The sequence below is a fragment of the Strix aluco genome, chromosome 6 (assembly GCF_031877795.1).
Source record: "Strix aluco isolate bStrAlu1 chromosome 6, bStrAlu1.hap1, whole genome shotgun sequence".
Lineage (NCBI taxonomy): Eukaryota > Metazoa > Chordata > Aves > Strigiformes > Strigidae > Strix > Strix aluco.
In genome coordinates this window covers 27,192,298-27,215,362 of record NC_133936.1, presented here as the reverse complement: position 1 = coordinate 27,215,362, position 23,065 = coordinate 27,192,298, and the positions used below count along the sequence as shown (strand labels likewise).

At 35.0% G+C, this 23,065-nt stretch overlaps 1 protein-coding gene across 2 annotated transcripts in view; it reads left to right on the top strand.

The window, feature by feature from the left end:
* The window catches only part of CWC22 (CWC22 spliceosome associated protein homolog), a 31,501-nt gene extending 9,856 nt beyond the window's left edge, over positions 1-21,645 (top strand). For both annotated transcript variants that reach the window (XM_074829268.1, XM_074829269.1), the window contains exons 11-20: positions 112-174; positions 526-621; positions 1,835-1,916; positions 3,127-3,187; positions 13,895-13,972; positions 14,942-15,094; positions 16,016-16,143; positions 17,104-17,205; positions 17,304-17,497; positions 20,806-21,645. In XM_074829268.1, the coding sequence (XP_074685369.1) occupies positions 112-174; positions 526-621; positions 1,835-1,916; positions 3,127-3,187; positions 13,895-13,972; positions 14,942-15,094; positions 16,016-16,143; positions 17,104-17,205; positions 17,304-17,497; positions 20,806-21,392 (1,544 nt within the window). In that variant the 3' untranslated portion in view covers positions 21,393-21,645. The remainder of the gene's footprint in view (positions 1-111; positions 175-525; positions 622-1,834; positions 1,917-3,126; positions 3,188-13,894; positions 13,973-14,941; positions 15,095-16,015; positions 16,144-17,103; positions 17,206-17,303; positions 17,498-20,805) is intronic.
* Positions 21,646-23,065: the final 1,420 nt, after the last annotated feature.

The window sequence follows — 23,065 nt, the reverse complement described above, 5'->3', positions numbered from 1 at the left end:
GAAATGGAAGATAATTCTATGACTGCATTCCCCGTGAAAACAACTTAAGATTAAATATTCATTGTTTTCTTCATTTTGTATTTTAAATAAAGATTTTCTTTTATTCTAAAGATGTTTTCAAGATGGATCCAAACTTTATGGAAAATGAAGAGAAATACAAAACGCTGAAGAAAGGTAGGAGTGTGTGTGTATACACATTTTATAATATTTTTATATTTACACATTTATAGGGCCTTTACTTATCCAGCTATTGTTACCAACCTTTATTATTTAACAGTGGGTGATATTTATGTCCCAGATAACTGTCTTTAAGTTCATCATAGGCCTTTCCAGTGTATTCCTGCTATTTCTTCAGTACTGTTTCTTCCAGCTACATTTTCATTCAATTATGACATACCTAGTTTTTTGGCTCTTCCACGTTCTCCACCCAAGACACCCTTTCACTCTTGGGTGTTAGATCAAGTTTTTTTTGTAATGAAACTATTCTGGTCTGTAACTCTTTAATGTGGGATACTGCTCTTTCAGAAATTCTTGATGAAGGTGACAGTGAATCTGAAGCAGATCAAGAAGCTGGAAGTAGTGAGGACGATGAAGATGATGATGAAGAGGAGGATGAAGATGGTAAGTGTATGACTGGCACCTTACTGAAAGAAAACTTAACTTGTTATGTTTTTTGTGATACTAAGACTATTCAAACGTTAAGGGATGTTTCAACCTTAAATTATTCTCACATCTAAGCATTTACTAGCAAATAGTATAAAAATAATGGTCTAAAAGGAAGCATTCAGCACAGGGAGAAAATGAAAAGCAACTTTGCCCGATTGTTCTTGACCATATCAGTTTCATGCGAGAAAAGTGCTGCAATCATAAGACATAAAAAAATAATGAAAGTGAAAACAGTTCCCTAAAAACTAGTAAAGACAACCTTTCTGGACACTTTCTAGTGGTCTGTCATATTCTTAAGTCACTTTCAAAATCAGAATGGGTTTTCTTACAATTGTATTTACATCCTCTGTTCTCCCTTCTTAGTTCAGTTCGGCCCCCTTTCTCAGTCTTTAGTGGAAGCAGTCAGCATTTACACATTTTGAAAGAATGTATTTGATTCCCAGGAAAAAAACCTGATGGATAAGCATAACTGAAATGTTTGTCCAGACTGTGTGAGTAATTGAAAAGCCAGCCAAGTCCTGTTCTTGTAGAATACCAGGAATGGATTTCCTCACCAGTTTGCTGGAGTATTTCACAGATCAGACCTTCCAGGCTGTTGAAGAGTGTGAGAATTTGCGTCGCATTTCATCATTTATGCTATTACAAAACTTTAAAAGCATGAAGGAATAGCAAACACCTTATGAATGACGGTGTTCCCAGAATGGTTTTGGTTTGGAATGGATTTTTCTACACTTGCTCCAGGGCAAAACAGAACTTTGCAGATTGCTGCTACGTAGATCCTAAACATAACAAACAAAGAATTTCCTGTTAAAATCAGGAAGGCTACATAAAGCATTGTATAGTTAAATTATGCAGAAAATACGTTGCTACAACATAGACAAGAAATGTTAAACCCAGAGGTTGCAGTGGCTAAGTTATACGAAAGGTCTTTAAAAAGACAGTTATCCTCTTAAAACTTAAATTACAGATGAGGCAAATACTGGTTTTTTGATTGTTTTACTTGTACAGAGAAGGAGAAAAATCAAAAAATACATAAACCTGCTAAACACTCCTAAAAACTTTTGGAGAAAGCGTTACATAGTGTGCTACAGACTTAGTAAATAGGGCTGTTCTAAGAGATTACATATATAAGCCTCAAAGTTTTGCTCTTCATGTTTTCCTTTCTCAGGTCAGAAAGTTACTGTCCATGACAAAACAGAAATTAACCTGGTGTCCTTCCGTCGTACAATTTATCTTGCTATTCAGTCAAGGTAAATATAATATCCTTTGTACACCTATGAGTGTAGTTCTTTTGAAATGGGTGAACTGGAATTCTCTTTCTTTCTAAATTCCTTTTTAATGAGCAATAAAAGCAGAGAAGCAAGCGTTCTTTATGGAGCCTGACCTGATTGTATTATAAGATAAATCTTAATTGTTTCAAAATGTTTGAGTACTGCACTGGGACTTTTCTGTGAGGATTGCTGTAATCAAAATTTTCAGTGAACAAAAGTCAGTGATCTTCAGATTATACAGCATTCTAAAAATTTCTGAAAAAAAATGTGACATGCTTAAAGTAGAGATACTGTAGAGTTTTTCCACTTCTGAGAGTAAGGGGTTCTGCAGTGTGGTACTCTTTAGGCCTGTTCCCATCTGCACTGTTTGGAAAATAAGTATATGGATACCAGCCTTGAAGTGTACTGTATTTGTATTTGTCTTGAGAATGAAATCCCCTTGCAGTACCTGGTGCAAATAATCAAAATGTGGTATAACTCCTGTGCCTCCTGGTTGAAAAGAGAGATTAATGTGTTGCATGCCACTCAATTTCATCATTAAAAATAGACATGGCCCACAGTATTCTGCAGGTCTGAACCTGCACAAGGAGTGAGATAATATAGTTGTGGTATTGATTATTAGGCATATCAATTAAGACCATACTGAGGTGTATGAAAGGCTCTTCTATTTCTCAAAGTTACTGTTCAGTACTTTCTTGCCATACCTGAGTTTGTTCCTCTTACACTTGGGTGGAGGGAGGTACTTACTGGTAGCTAAAGGCTTTCAACATGCAAGAACGGGAGTGCAAAGAGGAGGGTGTGGTACATGCTGCTTTTGGAGCTTATGTACAGTGCTTGCATTTCAGTGTTTTTCAGGATGTGCAAAATGAGCTTACATGTTTGTTTTGCTAAGGTTTGTAAGATGATGTAATAGTAATAGTGACCTGAGTCATCTTGTTTTCAGATTGTCTGCAAATGTAATGACTTTGGATTAATTTTTAGATACAAACTCATGAAATACGAAATGTTTATTAAAAAAACCCACAACATCAAAAACCGCAACAAAACAAACAGCTTTCTGAATGTGAATGAGATACTTTATTTCAAAACAGTTGCAGTTTCAGCACCAACAATCAATATAATTCTGAAGTGTTTTTAGCATAGCATGTATTGCATAGATAATGAGAAGTATTTTTTCCTCTTTTTGCAGCTTAGACTTTGAAGAATGTGCTCACAAATTGCTGAAGATGGACTTTCCTGAAAGTCAGACTGTAAGCTTTGCTTCTTACTCTTTTTTGTTATTATTAAGAAATAGTACTATGGTAGTATCTAGAATCCTTACTCTTGTCCCGGGACCTAGTCTGTTTAGCAAGCAGATGAATGAGTAATTCCGTACAGCTGCTGTTCCTCAAAATGAGTCTTACAACCTTTAGAGCAAACAGGCTGACACATATTTCATAAGAGATTTGTCTTAGGTAATTGCTTCTTTCTATCAAGCAGTTCAAAAGTTTGCTCAGAGCCTGTTTGAAGAGGTTTGTTGGTTGGACTGTTGAAACATTTACGCTACAACAAAAGTACTGTAACGTGACAGTCATTCTTTCTCAGAGCTGTGTCTCTGAAAGAACTCAGAGTTGAAGATCATATTTGCAGGCAGCTGTAGACTTTATCAGTGTGGCTTGAAATTTAGCATACTGCTAAAAGAATGCATTGTTTTGCTGCTTTCACAGTCCTCTTTGAATAACAGTGTATTGAATTAAAGCAGTTGTAAGTTGTAATCTTGGAGATGTCAGACAAAATCTGTTTTGTCTTCAGACACTGTGTAAGATCAATACAGTTGGTATGTTTTCAGGTAAAGGAAAGTGTCCTTCAGCTAGTACTTATACTAGATCCTGGTAGAATGTAAATACCCATCTAATTATATAAACAGCTTTTTAGTCAGTTGTAAGCTGTCATGAGGGCTGCACTTGAGAGAGCTGTTAATTTTCTTGTGGCTTTAATTATCACTATTCTGTTTTATTTGAAACAATGTGTGTAAAAGTAACCTTATTAGTACAAGAGTAACTAGTAAGTGGAGATCTGGGCTACAGTTAAGTGTTCTTTGAAAACTCCATTTAATCTAGTAATCAGAAACTGGTTTGCCTGTTTTTTTCAGTTCTTGTACTGTTTTGTTAATTAGAAATTTACATGGAATAACCTAAGAATTCAGATGATTGTTGTGTATTTTCTCATCTAATTCTTTAATTCTGTGCATGAAATGCAATACCAAGCATGCATAGGATTATAATTCTCAGTGAAGCATAACCTGAAGAATTCTAAAGAGGAAAAAAACTGGAACTGTTGGGAATCAATTAAATACAATGCTAACTAATTTAGAGTACAGTAGCTTTGTGACCAGCAGCACTATAATCTCTGAAATGTTTCCACTGACTTTCATGTCTATATAGAGAACAAATGATCGGGGGAGACAAAATATGATATCCCACTAGCTGTCTAGTCAAGTCTCTAGACAGTATTACTTTGTTCCCTTGACATTTCATTCTAACAGACTCTTTGGTATCACTTTGTGCTTTGGAAAGTGTGTAAAATTCACTAAGCATCACAGTTTTTAATATTAAAATTTATAGAGTTCTTTGAAAACTACTATATTTAGATGGATAAGAATTTATGTATTTAAATATTGCAGTTTGTGATGCTTAGATAATTTATTTTGGTTAGCACACCACCCTATTAAAAAAGAGGAATCTGAGGTGATGTAGTTATGATTCAGCTGTAATTGTGAATGAAATGCTTTTAAAATAAATGCATAAGTGTTATTTTTGGCATTTTGTGTGTGTGCAAGTATATGTCTGTCTAAAGAGATAAAAATAAATTGGTATCAATCTATGATTCAGTAATACAAAGCCTACAGTTCAGTACTAGGAATTACTACATTTCAAAGTTCAAAACTGCTGTAAAACTGTCTTCTAATCATGAGGCATCTTCTTTTTGCTGATTTTTTTTTTTTTTCCCCCTAATAATCATCATTACTTTTCACCTCGTCTTAATCAAAGATTTGAGAGCTTTGACTTGCTCATTGCATAGACTTACAGCTCCTAAGGAGTGTTTATGGGAGCAAAAAGAAAAAAACCCAAGGTTTCCTGATCAGTGTGAGAGCAGAAAGAACAACCAGATACAGACAAAATTATTCAAGGATTTATGGGGCTCAAGTCTGTCCATGTGGATAAAAAACTGAATGTGTTCAGCAGGAAATTTCTAGTTGAATTAACTGTCACTTTCTAAACAAGGAAAATTACCTTTTATTCTTTCAAGTTAATATCTTCTGATTGAAGCCTTTATTGAATGGATTCCCACTGCTTTCATTATCAAAACAAACCACAAGATTATCTTTTTAGCCATAAAGCACTTCTGGGCGTTCTTTTGGGTCTGTTTCACTGACAGCTTCAGCAGACTGTATTGCAGGATGTTGTGTCTTTATAACTTCTTTGCACCTTGTGATTCAAAGCTTTAACTAATCTTGAGAAGTTCCTGAAATGTTTGCTGAACTCTTGGGTGAATCTTCAGTTTGTTTATGCTTGTAAGAAAATTGCAATTTAGATTGAGTGTAGGAGAGGTGATGATATCATGGTTGGCTGTTTCTTACGGTTAAGACCCTGCAAGTAAGAGCTCCTTCTCTGTGCTATGAATTGTGGTTATCATGAGAAGCAGGTACAAGAGTGTTTGACTGAAGTATTGTTAAATGTAGTTTCTATTATGTAAAAATCAGGCTAAACTTAAAATTGTCATTGTTGAAATTAAGTCTAATTTTACAGTAACTTCATGTTTTCCTTCTGGAAGGCTTTAGTTAATAAAACTAACTTTCTTTAGTTCTGTCTTTAAGACTGTTTTCCACAGGCTTTGAGTAGTGAATTGTCAATTAAACACATTCTAAAACCTAAAGACAGATGTGAACAACAGTTTTGAGACTAATACAGCCTTAACGACTTTCTTGCAGGTTAATTGTTCTGGAAATTTTATGTACAGAGATTTTCGGCATGATTTAATAGGGCTGAGTTCAGGAATATATTTAGGAGTTTTTATCAGTGGTTGAATTATCAGATTATCGTGTCATGTTAACTGCTGTGCAACATGAGTGTTTGTATGCTTAATGCCAGCAATGGATCTGTTGCACAGCTCTGACTCACAGAAAGAGGATTAAGGTTCAAATGGATAATCTACAGAATAGAACAACATAATACTGCTTTTTGGCATTGCGGTTTAGTACCAGGTGCTGAGGGGAATGTTGGCAGTCATTTTCTTATTTACTAGCCTAAAATTGTTGTGTTCTGACATAAACACATTTTTCATTTTGCCATGAACTGAAATGCTGCTTTTTCAGAAGTGAATGATGTTGTTAAATGGAAACATCTATCTTCCATTTCCCATCTGATTTGCATGCAGTTAATTTTTAGTCTTCAGCTATATATTCTCCTTCCTCAAAATACTCACTTATTTCCATCTCATCCTTTCTTTTTTTCCCCCACATCTTTTTTTGGGTGAAAAGTTTGTCTACTACAATGTCCTATGTTTCTCTAGAAAACACCTTTTCTTTCCACAGTTTTCTTTTCCAGGTTTACAAACTCAGTTTTTGTTTCCAGCTTTCCAGTTTTTCTTTTTTTCCTTGACTTTTTTTCATCCACTTATTTTTGTTCCAGGATTCTGGAAATATCAGCTTCTTGTACCTGGACCTTGTGCTCAAACTGTTCTCCTGATTGCACTTGATCTGGTTCTTGTGCTTTTCAATACTTTTTTAGATGACTCCAGCATGTTCAACGTCATCTTCTGCGTCAATGGGCCCTTCTAAAGAAGACTTAATTTTAATGACTGAAATGCATAATTTTCTTATGTATTTTATTAATGTTTGATAGATGTAGGCAAAGTGCTTTCTTGTTTCTCTATCCTTGTGGTATTTTTGTAACTCTTCAGGTTTCTTCTTTCTGTATCCTTTTTTGGCATGTCATAGTTACCTTGAATGAGCAAAAGTATTACTCCTCTGTGGTTTTATGCTGCCTGTTTAATATAAATGTCCAAAAGCCATTTCCAAACTTTTTTGTCACAAATTTTCTTCCTGATCCTTTTTCACACTGTGTCTTCCATGTTACGGATTTTCAGGATGCCTCTGTGCATGATGTTTTGTAGATCCTCTCTTGTTCTACCACTTAAGAAGTCTTGTAACTTTTCTCAGTTTTATTATGAGAATTTTTCCTAAATCTATTACTAAAAGCCTATTCAAATTAATTTTGTTTTTCCTATTACTCTTTCTCACAACTTCAGCAGATGAAATGGTATTGCTGTCTTCCTGCTTCTGATTTTTTAAATTATTTTTGCCCCCTGCTTTGTTTCTGAACTCTCTTCTGAATTCTTGTCCAAATACGAAAACCTTCTAAGTTTTACTTCTTCAGTATCTCTTGTGCTGACATCCATCCCCACTTGAGGAGTGGGTTCCAAGTGGACTCTTGCTAACCTAGCATACCTCTGCTTCCTTTATTTCAGATCTGTGAATGTTGTTACTGTAACTGAGATATGAAGACAATTGTATGCATCTCCTGTGCTTTGGGACTCTCTGTTTCTCATACTCTTCCATGTGGATTCTTAAGCTTTAACAAAGGAGTTTATTGCTTTTTTGTTTTGTCGTTTATTTGACTCACTTCAGTATCCTAGTTCTGTTCTGCATTAGACGGTAGTATTTAAGTATGTCAGATACTCAGAATATTATTTTCATGTATTGGTTTCTGATTTTTTTTTTTAAGAAAAAAGAAATTCAAATAGTTGAAATTCTTTTTGCAGTAAATTTAATAGGAGGAGACTTGCTTTTCTTCGTGTTACTTAGACCCAACTGAAGCCTGCAGACCAAAAGTTGAAAAGCTTTATTGTAGTCTGTACTACAGCCTGTGAGAAACTGTTCTAAGCAAGCCTTACCGTTGCTGCTTTGGGCATATGTTCAGTCTTGGCAGAGCATGCTATTTCTCTTTTTTAAAAAGTACTGTTATTATCTGTGTTAAAGCTGCATCAATCCCATGCATTACCAAAGAAGAAAATTTAAATAAAACTGTAGTTAGAGGAGTATGGCATTACCAGTTGTTCTGGCTTGTGAACTGTGAGGAACGCAAACAGCAAGCCCGACTAAAATGTCAGAAATATGCTTTTTATGCTTTCCGTTAAGAGATTTTTGTTGCCTCTGTTCTTGGAGGAGTACATTTCAGTTTCTGATGGTTTTAGCTGAAAGAAAAGGAGTTGAGGATCCTCACAGTACTACAAATCTAGACAGGAGTGACAACTACTTAGCTAGAGAATTGATACTTCTTTAGGAAAACATATATGAGGAATATAGATTTTTTTTTTTTTTTTTTTTTCTTAAAGATGATACTGCCTACAGAATACTTATTTTTAAAAGGTTCTTAGCATCATACAAGCTGAGAGCAGAAAGGGAAATGTCTTACCTTGTTGCCCAGTCTCCCTCAAGGTGGGAGGTAGGGTGGGGACAACCCAACCAAAAAGACAACCAACCATACATTGTTCTTGCTCTTTGAAAATGTCCCTAAAACAGATTGGCTTTTAGGCTTTTGTTCCTTTTTTTTGACTGTGATGAGAACTGAACTAGTATACAGCAATGCTTGGAACTTTGCTAAATTAAATTAGAGCCTCTTCCATAAGACTATTTGCCCCTCAATGCAGTTATCTCAGACAAAGTAATGGGTCATGGGATAGGGGTTTTTTTCACTGGAAAAGAGAAAAGTTATTGTAGGCACATCCTTCTTGAAAGAATTATGCATGCATTTGACACATTTTCATTTTTACAGGATGGTGTCACACTTGCTCAAAACAGTCCTAGTTGGAGGGGTGGGGGTGTCAGTGTCTCTTGTGCTATTTATGCATCGAGTCTTGAAGTTAACAGAAGTACTTATTTTGACATTCAGTGAGAAGGTAGACCAGGAAGCTGGTATACAGTGGGATGGTCTGAAGCTGATAATTCTGTTCTGATCAAGTCGATAATTTCTTAAGATTCATTGGTTACCTTTGTTGTTGTAGGGCATTGCAGCTGGTAGGTTTGGCAACTGCACCATGATTAGTTCACAGGCTTGCTATACTGCCTGTAAAAGGCGATCATCCTCAAGTAGATTTCTTGTCTTTTGAAACAGGATTCCTTGTGGACCTGAGATGCTGAATCAATCTGAATTTTCGTAACTTATCAATTTTTTTAAAAAAGGTACAGAGCAGTAACTTTGACATTGAGGTTTAAAGTATATTTAATTGCAGTTCTATTAATCCATAAACTTCCTTTATTTCCCTGCTGCTTTTGTTGTTGTTAATGTCTGGAAGTATAAGTCTAATGACATGGATACACCTAATTTTCTGAACCATATGCTAATTTAGCCTGGACTATTGTAGCATTTAGTTCAGATTTTTCATTAAATTTAACTGTACTTCTTTTCAAATACATTGCCTTAAATCTGCAAGTTCCATCAATCGGCATGATCTTATTCTCAAACTACTGATCTGAAGATCAACCCAGCTTAAGGCATTAGTTATCTTAGTTTCCAGGTGCTTTAGTATGATAAATAACAGTAAAATAAGAATTTATATATTATATAAAATATAATATGTAATTAATATATAATTTTAAAAAATCTTAATTCTTCAAAAACGTTGATAGCTGAATGTTAGTAATTTCAAAACTTTGGAATAAGCTGATCCTCAGCCTCATTTCCTTTGTGTTGCAAAGGACTGTGTGCTTACAGCTGTTTCTTAATCCAAGGGGCAGTAAGTAATCCCTACCTACAGGGCATAGTTTCTTAAACTGTTTGGCTATCTCTTTATGACCTCTATGATCCTGGGAATATTTTTGACAGTCCATCAGTTTACAGGATGTTTATTTGGTACATAAGATACATAAGTTATCTTATATGGCTTGTGAATTAGATATTCAAAATGGAATTAATATATTTAATGCTAGAGATGCGTAGATCACAAATTGAAAAGCAATCTGAGGTCAGTTCCTTGGGAGTCTTCAAAAGGTGTTGAAGAAAGAAATTATTAGTGTTACCAGTAGCCTTGAGTTTGAGGTGGGTCCACACTCCCACTAGAAACTGGACTTTGATATTTTTTAAGTCAAAGTGTTGATTTGTATACTTGTTTATATTATGCTACTGTCTGGCCATTTTACACTGATCAAAGTTTTTACAAATTACATAGTGTTTTTGACCTGGTTTTCACACATTGTAGGAGCCTCAGAAGACTACAACCCAAAAAACCCCACCCTGCTTCTGAACACTCTATAGTTAGGATATAAAGTTTCGATAGACAAGGTCTTGCTTCTTCAGTGGCTTTAATTTCTGTAACATACCGTGCCGTTGACATCAATGTAATGCCTGAAGATACAGAACATCAGGAAATGCACGTATAGGTGCAAAATCTGGATATTGAGTTAAAATTTGGAAAGACCCATTAGTGGAAGTAGTTTTCCTCTTTCATTCCCTGCAGTTAATAATGCAGATTACATATTTAAATTGAAAACAGTTTCTAAATAGTTCTGTAGGTGTGAATGAACTAGTTGTTTTGGCTGACCTGTGACATCTGCAAAAGCAGTGCAAATGTATAAAATGCAAGGCACTAATTTCACATAATTCCAATTTCACATTGATTTAAACCAACCTATGTTCTTTGCTAGGTTTGTTTCCAGCAAAGCAGTTCCTTTTAGTTCCTTGTATGATTGTAGAAACCAAGTGCTGGCACTGTTAGTTTTGTATTTTAAGAAGCTACATTAGCTTACAGGGTGGGGGTGTCTCATGATTGCTTCAGCTTGTGTATGCAGTGGATGGAACAGAGCTGTGTGGCTGGCAAGGGAGGGGAGGTGGAAATTACATCGCTTCCAGCTAGGCAGGGGAGAAGGAGACCTCTTGGAGGCGGCCTGTGGGGCAGCTCCAAAATTGCAGTCTTAGCTGAATGCAAATCTTAAAGAAAAGGAATAGCAAAAAATAAGGGAAGAAATGGGAAGAAAAAAAAAATTATGTACTAGCTGTAAAAAGGAACCCATGATCAGCAGGGAGTGAGAAAGCTAGAGTTGCTCTAGCTCTTCCATCTGCAGTGAAATAGCCTTTGTGTGAAGCTGAGAGAATACAGAGTGGGCAGGGTGTGCTTGTTTTTTAAAATGGTAAAGCTGGGGAAAAAAGCGAGTCTGATTTTTCTCTTTCCTAGTTTACCCTTTAGCATCTTTAAATGTATGATGATACTTGCCATGTTAGATTGAGCCATGGTCCATCTAAACCATTATCCTGTTTGGATAAGGGCTAGTAGGAAGTGTTTAGGGAGAGCTGTAAGAAATGAGTGTATTTAGAGGGAGCTTTCTCCTTATCTTCTGTCTTAGCAGTTTTGGGAAGTGCCTCTTTTTCCATGATACAATAATGAATGTAAGATCTTTACAAAAGATCATTCACTGTCTGTATGGGATCTCAGATATTTTCAAAGTGTTTTACTTCATGATTGGATAGCTATACATACTTTCTTAACTAAGATGAATAGTCCCTTGTTGAGCATTTTATGAGAACTGTTGACCAACACAGTATATAAATTGCCTGTAAAACTGGTAAACAAATTCATTGCATTCTTTAAAGCAAGTGATGGACTAAACACAGGCTCTTCTGACATAAACATCACCAGAAGTGTTATCATTGGAAGTACAGAAATGAGTTAACTAACCTTTAAAGCTATAAATGAAGCTAGAATTCCCATGTGAACTTGTCGCATCTCTGAAGAAATAATTAAATCATTTTAAAGTTTTTTAAATTTTTAATCTGGAAGACAGTTACTCTAGACCTAACCTCAAGTTGTTTAGATAACACTAGCAACAATGTCTTTGTGGGCAACTCTATTTTCATGCGTGTGGTTATTCAAGATAGCCTCCTAGAAATCGTTGTCATATTTAATTAAAATGTTAAAATATTTAATTACTGTAAACCACAGGGGATGCCAAAGTTGTAATTGCATTTAAGATGAGGAAGAAAAGTAATTTGTTTTTCAAGTCTCACTGACATTCTTAGCAGTGGCATCAGCACTTTACCCTTTTTATTGTTTAAAAACTGATTAACTGCAGCATTACTGTAGAACAGGATAATATAAAAAGTTAATACGCATTTTAATACATCACACTAACATGGTGTGACAGTGTTGAAAGGAGTGCCTTTAAACACATCTAAGTTTGATACATTACTGCTTCATTATTTGGAGGAGGTATTTTTTTTCTCGTTCAGCATGGTTGGTTTTTATTTTGAGTTTTTATGATGGGCAAAATGTTTCTTTTTGGAATACATGCTTGGAAGAATGGCACAAGTGGGAGAATGAGATTGTATGTGTTACAGTAAACTGGTGTGAGATATAAAGAGGACAAAATGCTTGAAACTATTCAGCATTTTTTATGGGAGTGTTGTTATTAGTTTAAGGAGGAATTAAACTAATCGTGAAAGATACATGACTGACAGGCAAAAACCTGATTGGGAATATCTTAAATTGGTTTATGCTATGGAGTTAGTCTTATGAGAAAATAATAATAAAAATTAATGAGAAAAAACTGCAGTCCTGTTTAAGTGCTGTGTATTTCATGGCTCTTAATTTACATAAAAATGTTTGCTTCACTCATCTTAATGTTTCAAAATAAGCCCTAAACCAGTTCATAATTGCATTACAATCTGTAACCTACAGAGTAGGTCAGAGGAATAAGTTTGTTTTTAAACTCGTGTATGCTTATTTGCCTAGATCACTGCTCTCAGCTGGTGAAAGGCTCTGGTCCTAGAGGCGATGTACAAAGCAGAATCCACCTGTGTGTGTTTCCCTCTGGTCCTTGGTTTGCTGTGTGTGAAAGAGTGGGAGGAGGTAGCTGCCAGAGGGTGATTCAGTAATGATCTTGGGGTGATGGTGTTGGGGAACAAGGAGAAAGGGAGCCAGACAACCTGTATTTCAAAAGTACTGGGACAAACTGCTCAATAGTTGGTATCGGTGGAAGGAGAGCCTCTTCTGCAGGTCTGCCATAGCTGGTGCTTACATCCATGTCCACTATGGAGAGGGTGAAAAATGGAAGGTAGGCTGGTGGGGGGGTGTGCGATGCCCAAAAATTTTTGGGAGGCTAATCTAGCTAGGCTTTCTCTGCTCCTTCCTAGCCAAGAAGGAGAGATGCTTTTCTAGAGGGTGATTCAGAACATGAGTCTAAACCAGCTTCTTTAGAACAGTTCCTCTCACTCTCTTGGTTATAGAGGAAGTCCAGGCGTACTGGCTTCCCAAGGTTGAGTTTAGACTTTCTGAATGTCACTCTCAGGCTCTGGTGAAGCACTGGCTTCTGCTTGTTTAAGGTAAGCAGAGCTTGTCATGAAAATTATGTCTAAATAATTAAAGAACCTGGTATATACCAAAATCTACAGATATTTCTGATTTTGGAAATCTGCTGCTAAGCATGCACATTGTATCGTGAGTTACCAAATGGCTTGTCTGTAAGCTGTTTTGACATTTGGAAGTTGTGAAGAATCTTCATTCTCTATAAATGCAGGGATTGGTGCTATTTAAAAAAACAAAAAACCAAACAAATGTACCAAAACCACAAGAGCTCTAAAAACCTTCCTTTTTTATCTTATACCTCCTTTTTGCACTGTGGTAAAGTCAGTTTGTAAATTAGTTTTTAGTTTTTTGGTTAGATATACAGTGTGTTAGCTCATAAATTTTAGCATGAGCAGAAGAGGAAATTTGAATGTCAAAAGTTTATATTAGCATCCCAGATAATTTCTAAAACCTGAGAAATTCAGAAAACTACTTATGTTGCCAATGAAGTTTTATGTAAATGCTCTTCTTTCAAAGCTCACATCCATGTAAGGGTTTCTTCAATATTTTTGCACTTAGTAATGATGGCTTCTTGCTGCTACACTGAATTTACCTGGAGAATTTTTTTTATCTTAAACCAGAAAGAACTCTGCAATATGATACTTGACTGCTGTGCTCAGCAAAGAACATATGAGAAATTCTTCGGTTTACTGGCAGGGGTGAGTTCCATTTTCAGATTTTGCACTTTATGGTAGATAACTTCATTGGTTTACTTTTTTGTGTGTCAAACTTAAGTTTTAATGGATAAATTAATGGACAATAAATCAGTGACAAAGGAATGGTACTAAAAAGAGGTAACAATATTCTGAGTTACCAGAAAATTTCCTTTTTATAGTGCTGAAGATTAATTTTGGAGACTCTTGTCTTTTACCACTTCATTCAAAGCTGCTTAGTAGGTTTTATTTTGAGCACAAGACTAAATACTTACTGTCCCAGTGTTGTGGGTGGGTTTTTTGTTTGTTTTTCAGTAAACAGCTAGCTCTTTAACTAATTGCTAATTTAGTTGCAGTTATTTCTTAGTTAAGTTTTCTGTATCTATGATATTGACAGATCTGATAGTTAAGATAAAATACTTGTCTTCTCAAGGGAGCAAGTTATGCTGAAAGGTAGTGGTTTTGTCAGTTTGTGTTTCTTGTCCTGTATTTGAGGAAATACTTCTGCTGACAGTCAGTTACAAAGCACTAATCATATGAATCTACACATTCAGTAGAATATAAATGTTAATTTCCATGTTCTTTGGAATGTTTATGTTCAAAATATCTTACTGCTGTGTTCCCTGCTGCTATTTTAAATAGTCATTCAATGATGTCATGAAAAAAAAGTTACCTTTGATGGGGTTACATCAGGTGAAAATACTGGATGTACAGAAGTAAAAGCATTTACTGGATAATTTGGTGTAGTTCAAAATTGATAATTACTACTTTGCAATGCAGATGAGTTTCTTGTTCTGACAAACTGATGAAAGCAATAAAATGTATCCATTTGAAGGTATATTCTTCTCCTCCAAGGGTTATTTAAAGAAAACCTTGTGGTAAATGTTTGCACCATTAGGTCACTTGCATGTAGGTTATTTGCATGTTCAATATTTTGTTTAATCTGGTTGTTTAAATTGTACAATGTTGTCTCAGCGCTTCTGCATGTTAAAAAAAGAATATATGGAGTCCTTTGAAGCTATTTTCAAAGAACAATATGATACCATTCATCGTTTGGAAACGAACAAACTGAGAAATGTTGCCAAGATGTTTGCTCATCTACTGTACACGGATTCGATTCCGTGGAGTGTAAGTAAAAAAGGATATTGTCCTAGATTTCCTTTTCAATAATTAATCTCCAGTATTCAGAAATAATATACAATACATTATTTTTCATATTTATTCTACAATTTGGAACTACTTGTATTTGTAGCAAACTGGATTATTTTAAGTATCTTCTGAGACATTGTTGAACAACTCTGTGTTGCTCCATCTCCTCTTTCTGCTCCTTGTGCATCATTCTCCTCCCTCCCCCATTCTTAAGTAGTGATTTAAGCTTTTATTTTATGGGGCTCAGCTGGAATTGGTTTATTAAAATGTACTTTTTTTAGAATTTTTTTAGAACTTCTAATCAGCAATGTAAGTAGCAGAACTGTCTCTAAAACACAAGCCTAAAGAAACCTTTAAAATTATCCTTATATATTAGAAGTTTTATAATTGTCAGAAATTTAAAAATATTGCCTTTTTGTGATTAAGTGCCAAATAAATAAAGGCAGTCTTGCATTCTGAGATATAATAATATAACATTAAAAGTGAAGAAATAAATATCAAGGTAACTTTTCATACTGTTTTATTCTTGTTTCACAGCCTAGTCTAATAGTCACACTTCAGGCACACAGAAGTCAGTCCAAATATTTTGCTCCTTTAGACCTTAAGTCAGAAATCTTTAGCTTCCCAGAAGTTCACACACCTGATTTTCTCTTATGGAGCTTTCCTTGATAAAATAAATCCTTAAAGAATTAGTAGCATAAATATGATCAGAAACTGCTCCTATGTGGTAGAAAAGAATTTCTGAGGAAGAAATTCTCAACTAGGATTTACAGAGTTTATGTTCCTGGGGAAGGAAAAAAAAAAAAAAATCTTTATTGGTTATTGCAGGAGGACAGAAGTTTTTAAGATAAATAAAATAATGTATGTTTAAACTAAAAGGCTTTTTCTAAATATTTGCAGGTCCTTGAATGTATAATACTGAGTGAAGAAACTACCACATCCTCCAGTAGAATTTTTGTCAAAATATTTTTTCAGGAACTCAGTGAATATATGGGACTTCCTAATCTAAATACAAGGTTAAAAGATGAGTAAGTTGAAATTTTATTTTGAAAACTGTAAATTTAATTAGTTTCTTTATCTGAAAAAGTACAGCTAAGAACTCTGTTTTCAAGTTCAACTAAGAGTGTAGTTCTGTAGCTGCTGTGCTTGAATATCGATTTAGTCATTGCAATGAGTGAGCAATTAAGCTGAGTGTGTTACCATCAATTTGTGTTCAAGTATGTGCATGCCTGTTTGCAAGATGTATCTTACGTTTTTTTCTGTGACATTCAGCTTATATAAGAATTTTCCAAGTGCAAGTCTATTTTTATATATTCTCAGCTATGTATCTGTGTAATGTTACTGTGGCATATTTTTCTGACAAAACTTAGAAAAAGCACATAAATACTAATAACAGTTTTTCTAGGATTAGTTGCTTATCCTTAAGTGTGGTGTAAATAGCACATTCTTTTAAGCCTGTAGGTGATTTAATGCATTGCATTCTGGCAGTGTTGCTTTCAGTTGCTTAAGCTATTTCCTGTAAGTTGGGATTTCTTCTATGCATGATGAAGAATTTAGTGGATGCTCTAGCTCATGTAAACTTCGACTTGAAACTATACTTAGGTCCCTGTTTGAGATTTCAGCATAGATACCTAGATCTTTGAACTTCTTGGACAACAAGTATTATAATCTGGTAGCACAGGCTACTGCAATTTCACAAGTCTCTTCAGGGCTTCACAAAATCAGGCTTTCAGTTGTCATAATTTGATAGTATGTATGTAATTCTTGTGTGGAAGAAGTTTATGTTTTCAGAAAAGAGCAAGTGTTTAAATAGCATTTTGATCCAGATACATCACAGATACCAACAATGAAAGTTTTGAAAAACGCATGAAGAGAAAACTTTTGCTGTCCTGTGGAGATCCATACAGTTTCTTTTTCAGTTTATTAATGTCAGTGAGAATTAGTGCTAAACCGGCATGGTGTTTAATTTAGATGTTTGTTTCCATCAGAACATTGCAGCCTTTCTTTGAGGGATTACTACCTCGGGATAACCCAAGAAACACTCGCTTTGCCATCAATTTCTTCACTTCTATTGGCCTTGGAGGACTAACGTGAGGAACACTTTTCTGATTTGATACTTAATTTCCTTCTGTCCCCTCCCCCCTGCCAAAAAAAAAAAAAAAAAGTGAAAATTTTTTTTGTTAATTAGGGATGAATTACGGGAGCATCTTAAAAATGCACCAAAGATGATAATGACGCAGAAACAAGATGTTGAGTCATCAGATTCCTCTTCATCTTCAGAGACAGACTCTTCCTCAGATTCTGACAGCAGCAGTAGTAGTAGCTCAGAGTCATCCAGCAGCAGTGAATCCTCATCTAGCAGTGACAACAGCAGTGACTCAGGTACTTAAACATAGCCATAGCTATGGTTAGCTATAACTATTTACTTCTCTTTTATTTACTTCTATACACCTATTTATTTCTATTTCTGTGTATGCTTGTTGTGAGGAAAAACTAGCTATAGACAGTGTTAGTTTCTCTGCGTTAAAAACTAACCAGTTTTTTAAAACTTACAAGTTTTAAAATATTAAATATTGTTTGTGGAAATTTATTTTGGAGTTTAGAAAAACTGAGTTCCATTTCTAGAGACTGAGGAACATTTTTGTAGATTACTTTTTCACACAGTTAATACCTGTTGCACAGTACTATCACTTCAGTTTAGTGGAGGATGGAGGGATTAGAGTGATTCCCTATTAATACCTCTGTGGGATGCTGAATGGTGAACTGTAGAGGCTAATGCCTACAACTCTTTTTTTGCTTGGCTTCATTGAGTGAGCTTGATACTACTTGTGTCCTTCCCTGTGAATATGTGCTACTTCATGGGTTGGAAACTACATGGTTCAGTTGTAGCAATGTGTTTAATTTTATTCTCCTTCTGAATCTCCATTTCTAATTCCTCTTCCTCAGGAAGAGTGTGTGTGGTGATACAGGGAAGGTTCTTGTCTATAGAGAAATCTCCAAGGAAGAATTAGCTTTTGCTGACAACTTAGTATTTTATAGTTATGCATTATAATTAGTGTTTAGCATCTTATACCATCCTGCTGATGTAGAACCTTCTATTTGATGTGAAGTGTCATAAACATTGCTTAATCTATAAAGTACATGCTAGTATGAGTTAGTGTGTGCAGTCTTCCCCATTGTATATAACGTGGGCAGATGATAACACAGCATGACTTTCTATAGTACAGAAGCTTGCTGATTCAAAGATAACTTGATTTATTACACACCTTTGAAATGAAAATGTTGATTAATAAAATAAAAGCAGTGTGAACTGCTCACGCTTTGGAAATGCTTTTTTGTTCTTCATTGCAGTTTTACTGTACAAAGTCTGATTTGTGTGTCATCACATTAATGACTACAAAGCACTAGAGGAAGGCACAGTTAAACAGGGTCAGAGAAGGTGTTGGTTCAGCAAAGAGCCAGATGGCTCCTGCGTAGACAGCTGCAGCTCTACTGAGCTGCTTGATAGGAAACAGAGAGGTAAGTCCTTAGTGACAAACCAACTGAGTCTGCAGTCTGCTAGTATGAACACTTTATTTTTGTAAGCTTAGGACCTTCCCTTTTACGACTTGGCCTTCCTCCATTCAGGAACACATTCACGAAAACTTGCATTTTTATATCTTTGCAGCCTGGTTTCACTTTTTTTTTTTTCTGGTTCTTGTGTACTTAAATACAGTGGTCAGAACACTAATTGGAGGTAACTATATTCTTTAATGGTCAGCTTGGTTGAGGTACATTACTGGTTATAACTCCAAGTCTTCCTGTGTTTGCAGCATTTTAAATCTTTTAAAATAACTTAGTAGAGTTGAAAGGCATTTTTCAGAGGAATGTGCTACAGTGTTTCAGTGTTTTAACAGTGCAGTGTATAAGAGAAAATAGGAAAACTGCTGATTAGAAATCGAGCATACAGCTAAATTAAAAATTATTGTCTTACTGACACTTAAAGTATGGAACTCAGCTCAGCACTGCTCTGGAGTGGTCATTCCAACCTAAACAGGTACAGCAGAGGATGAAATCTGTCTGTTATCAAAGCAGCTTGTGTCTTTGTATTTACTTTCTCAGGTCTTTTTCTGCATTCTGGTGGATGTAAAATAATAGGGAAAACGCTGTTTAGAAAACTTTAATGCATTAAATTCTATCCAAATTGATCCATCATCACATTTTATCAGAATGCCAGGGAGCCTTAGTTCAGACATGAAACTAGCCAGCTGCTGTAGAATTCAGATATTTGATGTAATATTGAATCAGCTTGTCTGTGGTATTTTTAAAAGGTGATTAGAAACAGCTGATATGATACTATAGTTTATACAGTAATGAATGGTTATTCTTAAATGGCTGCTACTGATAAATACGGTTGAGTGAAATCTAGAAGACGAACAGGAAGAGTAAGGCCTCTTCCACTGGGATGAGCACTACTTGTATTTAGAAATACAGAAGTTAGTTTTAATCTCAAATTGTTGACAAAGCTGTGACTGTTTCTTCTGAAAATGAGCCAGAGGGCCATTGTTATGTTGCTGCAGTACCACTATCTCAAGCCATCTCAGCATGACTCTGGTTTCCCCATAGGATAGTGTTGGAGATTTTTTCCCCATCTGCTGTTTTTAATCTCCATTGACTGATAAGCTTTTCCAGGAAGTAGTTGTAAAAGTAAATGATTTTAAGAGACTGGATGGTCTGGGAAACGTGATCTTTCCTAAAAGAATTATTTGTGAGAATGCTTTGATGTATGACTTCACAGCCTATGCCTAGTCCTTTTGTATCAAGTTGGCAAGAGGATGATGATGGGTAGAATTTCTCAAAGGTCAGGCAACACTTGCAAGTAACTAAGGGATAAAAGCCCTGCTGATGGATACTGCTGAGTGGCAGCCATGTCTGTACAAATCTAAGTTGTTCCCTCTTAAACAATTAACTGGGGGTGGGGGGAAGGTTATTGGAGTTTTGTCACCAATAGAATTTCAAATCTTCAAATATAAAAGCATATCTTACATAACCAAAAAATTCTTGGATCAACATGTTTGCAGATTCCCATTTAGTAACTTACTCTGTTTTAATGCTGGTATGACTGCTTTGTAATGTTTTACATACAAGTGCAGGTTTGTTGGGTTTTTTGGTAAGTTGAGGAAGAAGTTTCTTTTTGGTTTGAACTGCATCGTGTTCTGAATACCTGTATAGGCATTGTAAATGGGATGAAATGCAGAGGGCTATTCCCTAATTTCTTATTTGTATGCTCTTAAGGTTTTAGGGTGATGTGTTGTGACCTTGCTTTTTGTTAACATGAGGTTCTTGTGTTAATAACAGTGGAGTTACTGAGAAATATTGAAGCTTAGAGGAAAAATGGAGAGTTCACACTGTTCTAACTTCTATGGAGAATTTCTTTATGTAAAATAAAAAGCCTGTAATGTAGACAGACATTTAAAAATAATCATTACCTGCTCAATTAACAAATGCTTGAATTTTCCCCCATTGCATGAGACAGTTGGGAGTGGGGGGAGCAATAAAATCAAAGCTCATTATTTTGAAACCTTTGTTCAGATACATACCCACAGAAGTTTTCCAACAAAAAATACTTCTATAACTTTCTATGTTGTTAAACAAGTTAAGCATAATAAATTAAAATGCAACCTTATTTCCGTAATTTGTTATAATTTCAGATGTTCCTAAAGCCAAAAGAAAGAGAATGCAAAAGAAAAATAGAGAATCTGATAAAGTTTCCAGGAAAAAACAAGAAGGAAAAAGAAAATCACTTGAAAAGAAAATGGGAAGGAGGCAGCAAGAGGAAAGAAGTGATACTGAGAGCAAATCAGAAAGAAATCATCGAAATTTGAGAGAATCGCACAGGAGAGATGATGTATCAAAGTATCATCACAGAGACGAGTCCAATGACAGAGACACTTACCATAGTGGCAAGGATAGGAATCATGAAAGAAGTAAGGATCTAGTAAATAAACACAGTAATTCAAAACCAAAGAAAGCGGAGAGAAGGGCTTCTCTGTCTGATGATGAAAATTACAGACACTGGAGCAAAGATAATGGACATCGCAGTAGAAAAAGAGAGAGATCAAAATCTGGAGAGAGAGGCCATAATAATTCAAGTCCAAGAGAGGAGGAACAAGAAAACAGATACAGAAATGGTTCAGAGAAACACCGAGAGAAGTACAGCTGTTATTCTGACCAGTACAGAGAATCAAGAAAGAATGAGGACAGACGAAGGGAGAATTCCCCACACAGACGAAAATAATACCTAACCAGAGTTTGACATAAATGTGCATTTCTGAGCTGTTAAAACTGTATTTTAAAATCTGTTAGTGAACTTTCTTTAAAAAAAATTTTTGTACAAAGTGATAGTTTGCATTTGTAAATTTTATCAGACTTTTTCAAATTTTCAGTACCACTTTTTTATAACTATTGCATTGAGTGTTTCTGTTAAATTCTTCCTTCGGAAAGATGAAGCAGTTTATTTTGTGAATAAAACTGTTAAGATCTCAGCAAAATGGGTGGTTTTGTCACTTAGCTTCAAGTATTTGTAATTGTAACTTTATAATCTAAAAACCATGGGGGTTTAACTTTGCTTGTAAGTTGAAAGTCAGATACAGAGGCTAGGATGGTAAATGCAAAAATTTCAGATTGCAATGTGAATGTTACATGAGAAGGCTTTATAAAAATTTTCAAACCAGCATGAGTGCTTCAGGCATTCTGTAGCTGTTTATTCTTTTAACTTCGCAAACATAGAAGCAAGTTTGACCAAAATTTTCAGGAAATACTCCAGCTGATTTTTTTTCTTCAAGAGTTAAAAATTGGAAAAGCAATATTGCTGTTTTAAATGTCACATTTGAAAGTGTGTCAACTTGTTCTGTTACTTTTCACAATGTTTTTTAATATTGCGACATCCTGAGCTAGTTACACTTGTGGTGAAAAAATTAGGTTGTTTTTTTTCAACTATGAGTTTGATTTTAAAGTCATAGATTGCAACTCTAGCCCTACAAAGGAAGTGTTTAAGGAACATCTTTCCCAGTATATAAAAAAATAAGAAAACAAGAGGTGTTTCAAATCTTTTTAGCTTTGAACTACATGGCTTGAAGTGCTCAAGTTTATTGGAGGCAAAGTTTGCAAAAAAAAAAAAAAAGTCAGTTGCTGCAGCAGTTTATATTATTGTTCTACCTGGAGTCATTTGAAGCAACTAGCTCAACATTCATTGTATGAGTAATAAATCAAAATCATCTGGTTAAGACACTGAATCTCATTAGTAACTAAGGAAAATTTTGCAAGTCTTTCAGCAGGAAATAGGGAATAGTGCGGACATGGTCAGTAGGAAAGTTATGGGTGATAGTTGTATATTATGCAATTGTTGATGCTGTAAGACCACTTTTTTTTTTTTTTTTTACTTTGTGGAATGAACACAGTTGCTGGGTATATGACATCTTACACATTTCATGTGTAAATCATATTTCATCTTGTATAAAGCATAGAAAATGTATTTGAGCTGTTTTATAACAGAAAATAGAACAATTCCTAAGGAAATACATCAGTTTTGCCTAAATCTTGTCACAACATTTTTCTAAGAAAAATGTCACACTTTTAAAATGTTTTCTGTATTTAACAGAATTTATTTCTGCAAGCTTTCATGTAATAAAACATTTTCAGTCAAAAAAACATTTTCATGGAAAATAAATTCATATTGCAGAGAAAAAATAAGATTTCTATCTTATACCACACAGCTAAAAATGCTTTAGTGGCATCATGAGGTATATGTTTAAACGCTGGTGGTTTTTTTTTTGTCCCACGCACTTCTCATTTTCAAAATGATTTGTGCATTTTGACAGTGTGTGTTAATTCCAGGAGAACTTAATTTGAAAGAACGCTTTTTAAAAATTCTGCTGATAACTTGTTATGCTGCTTTGATAGCTCTCTACA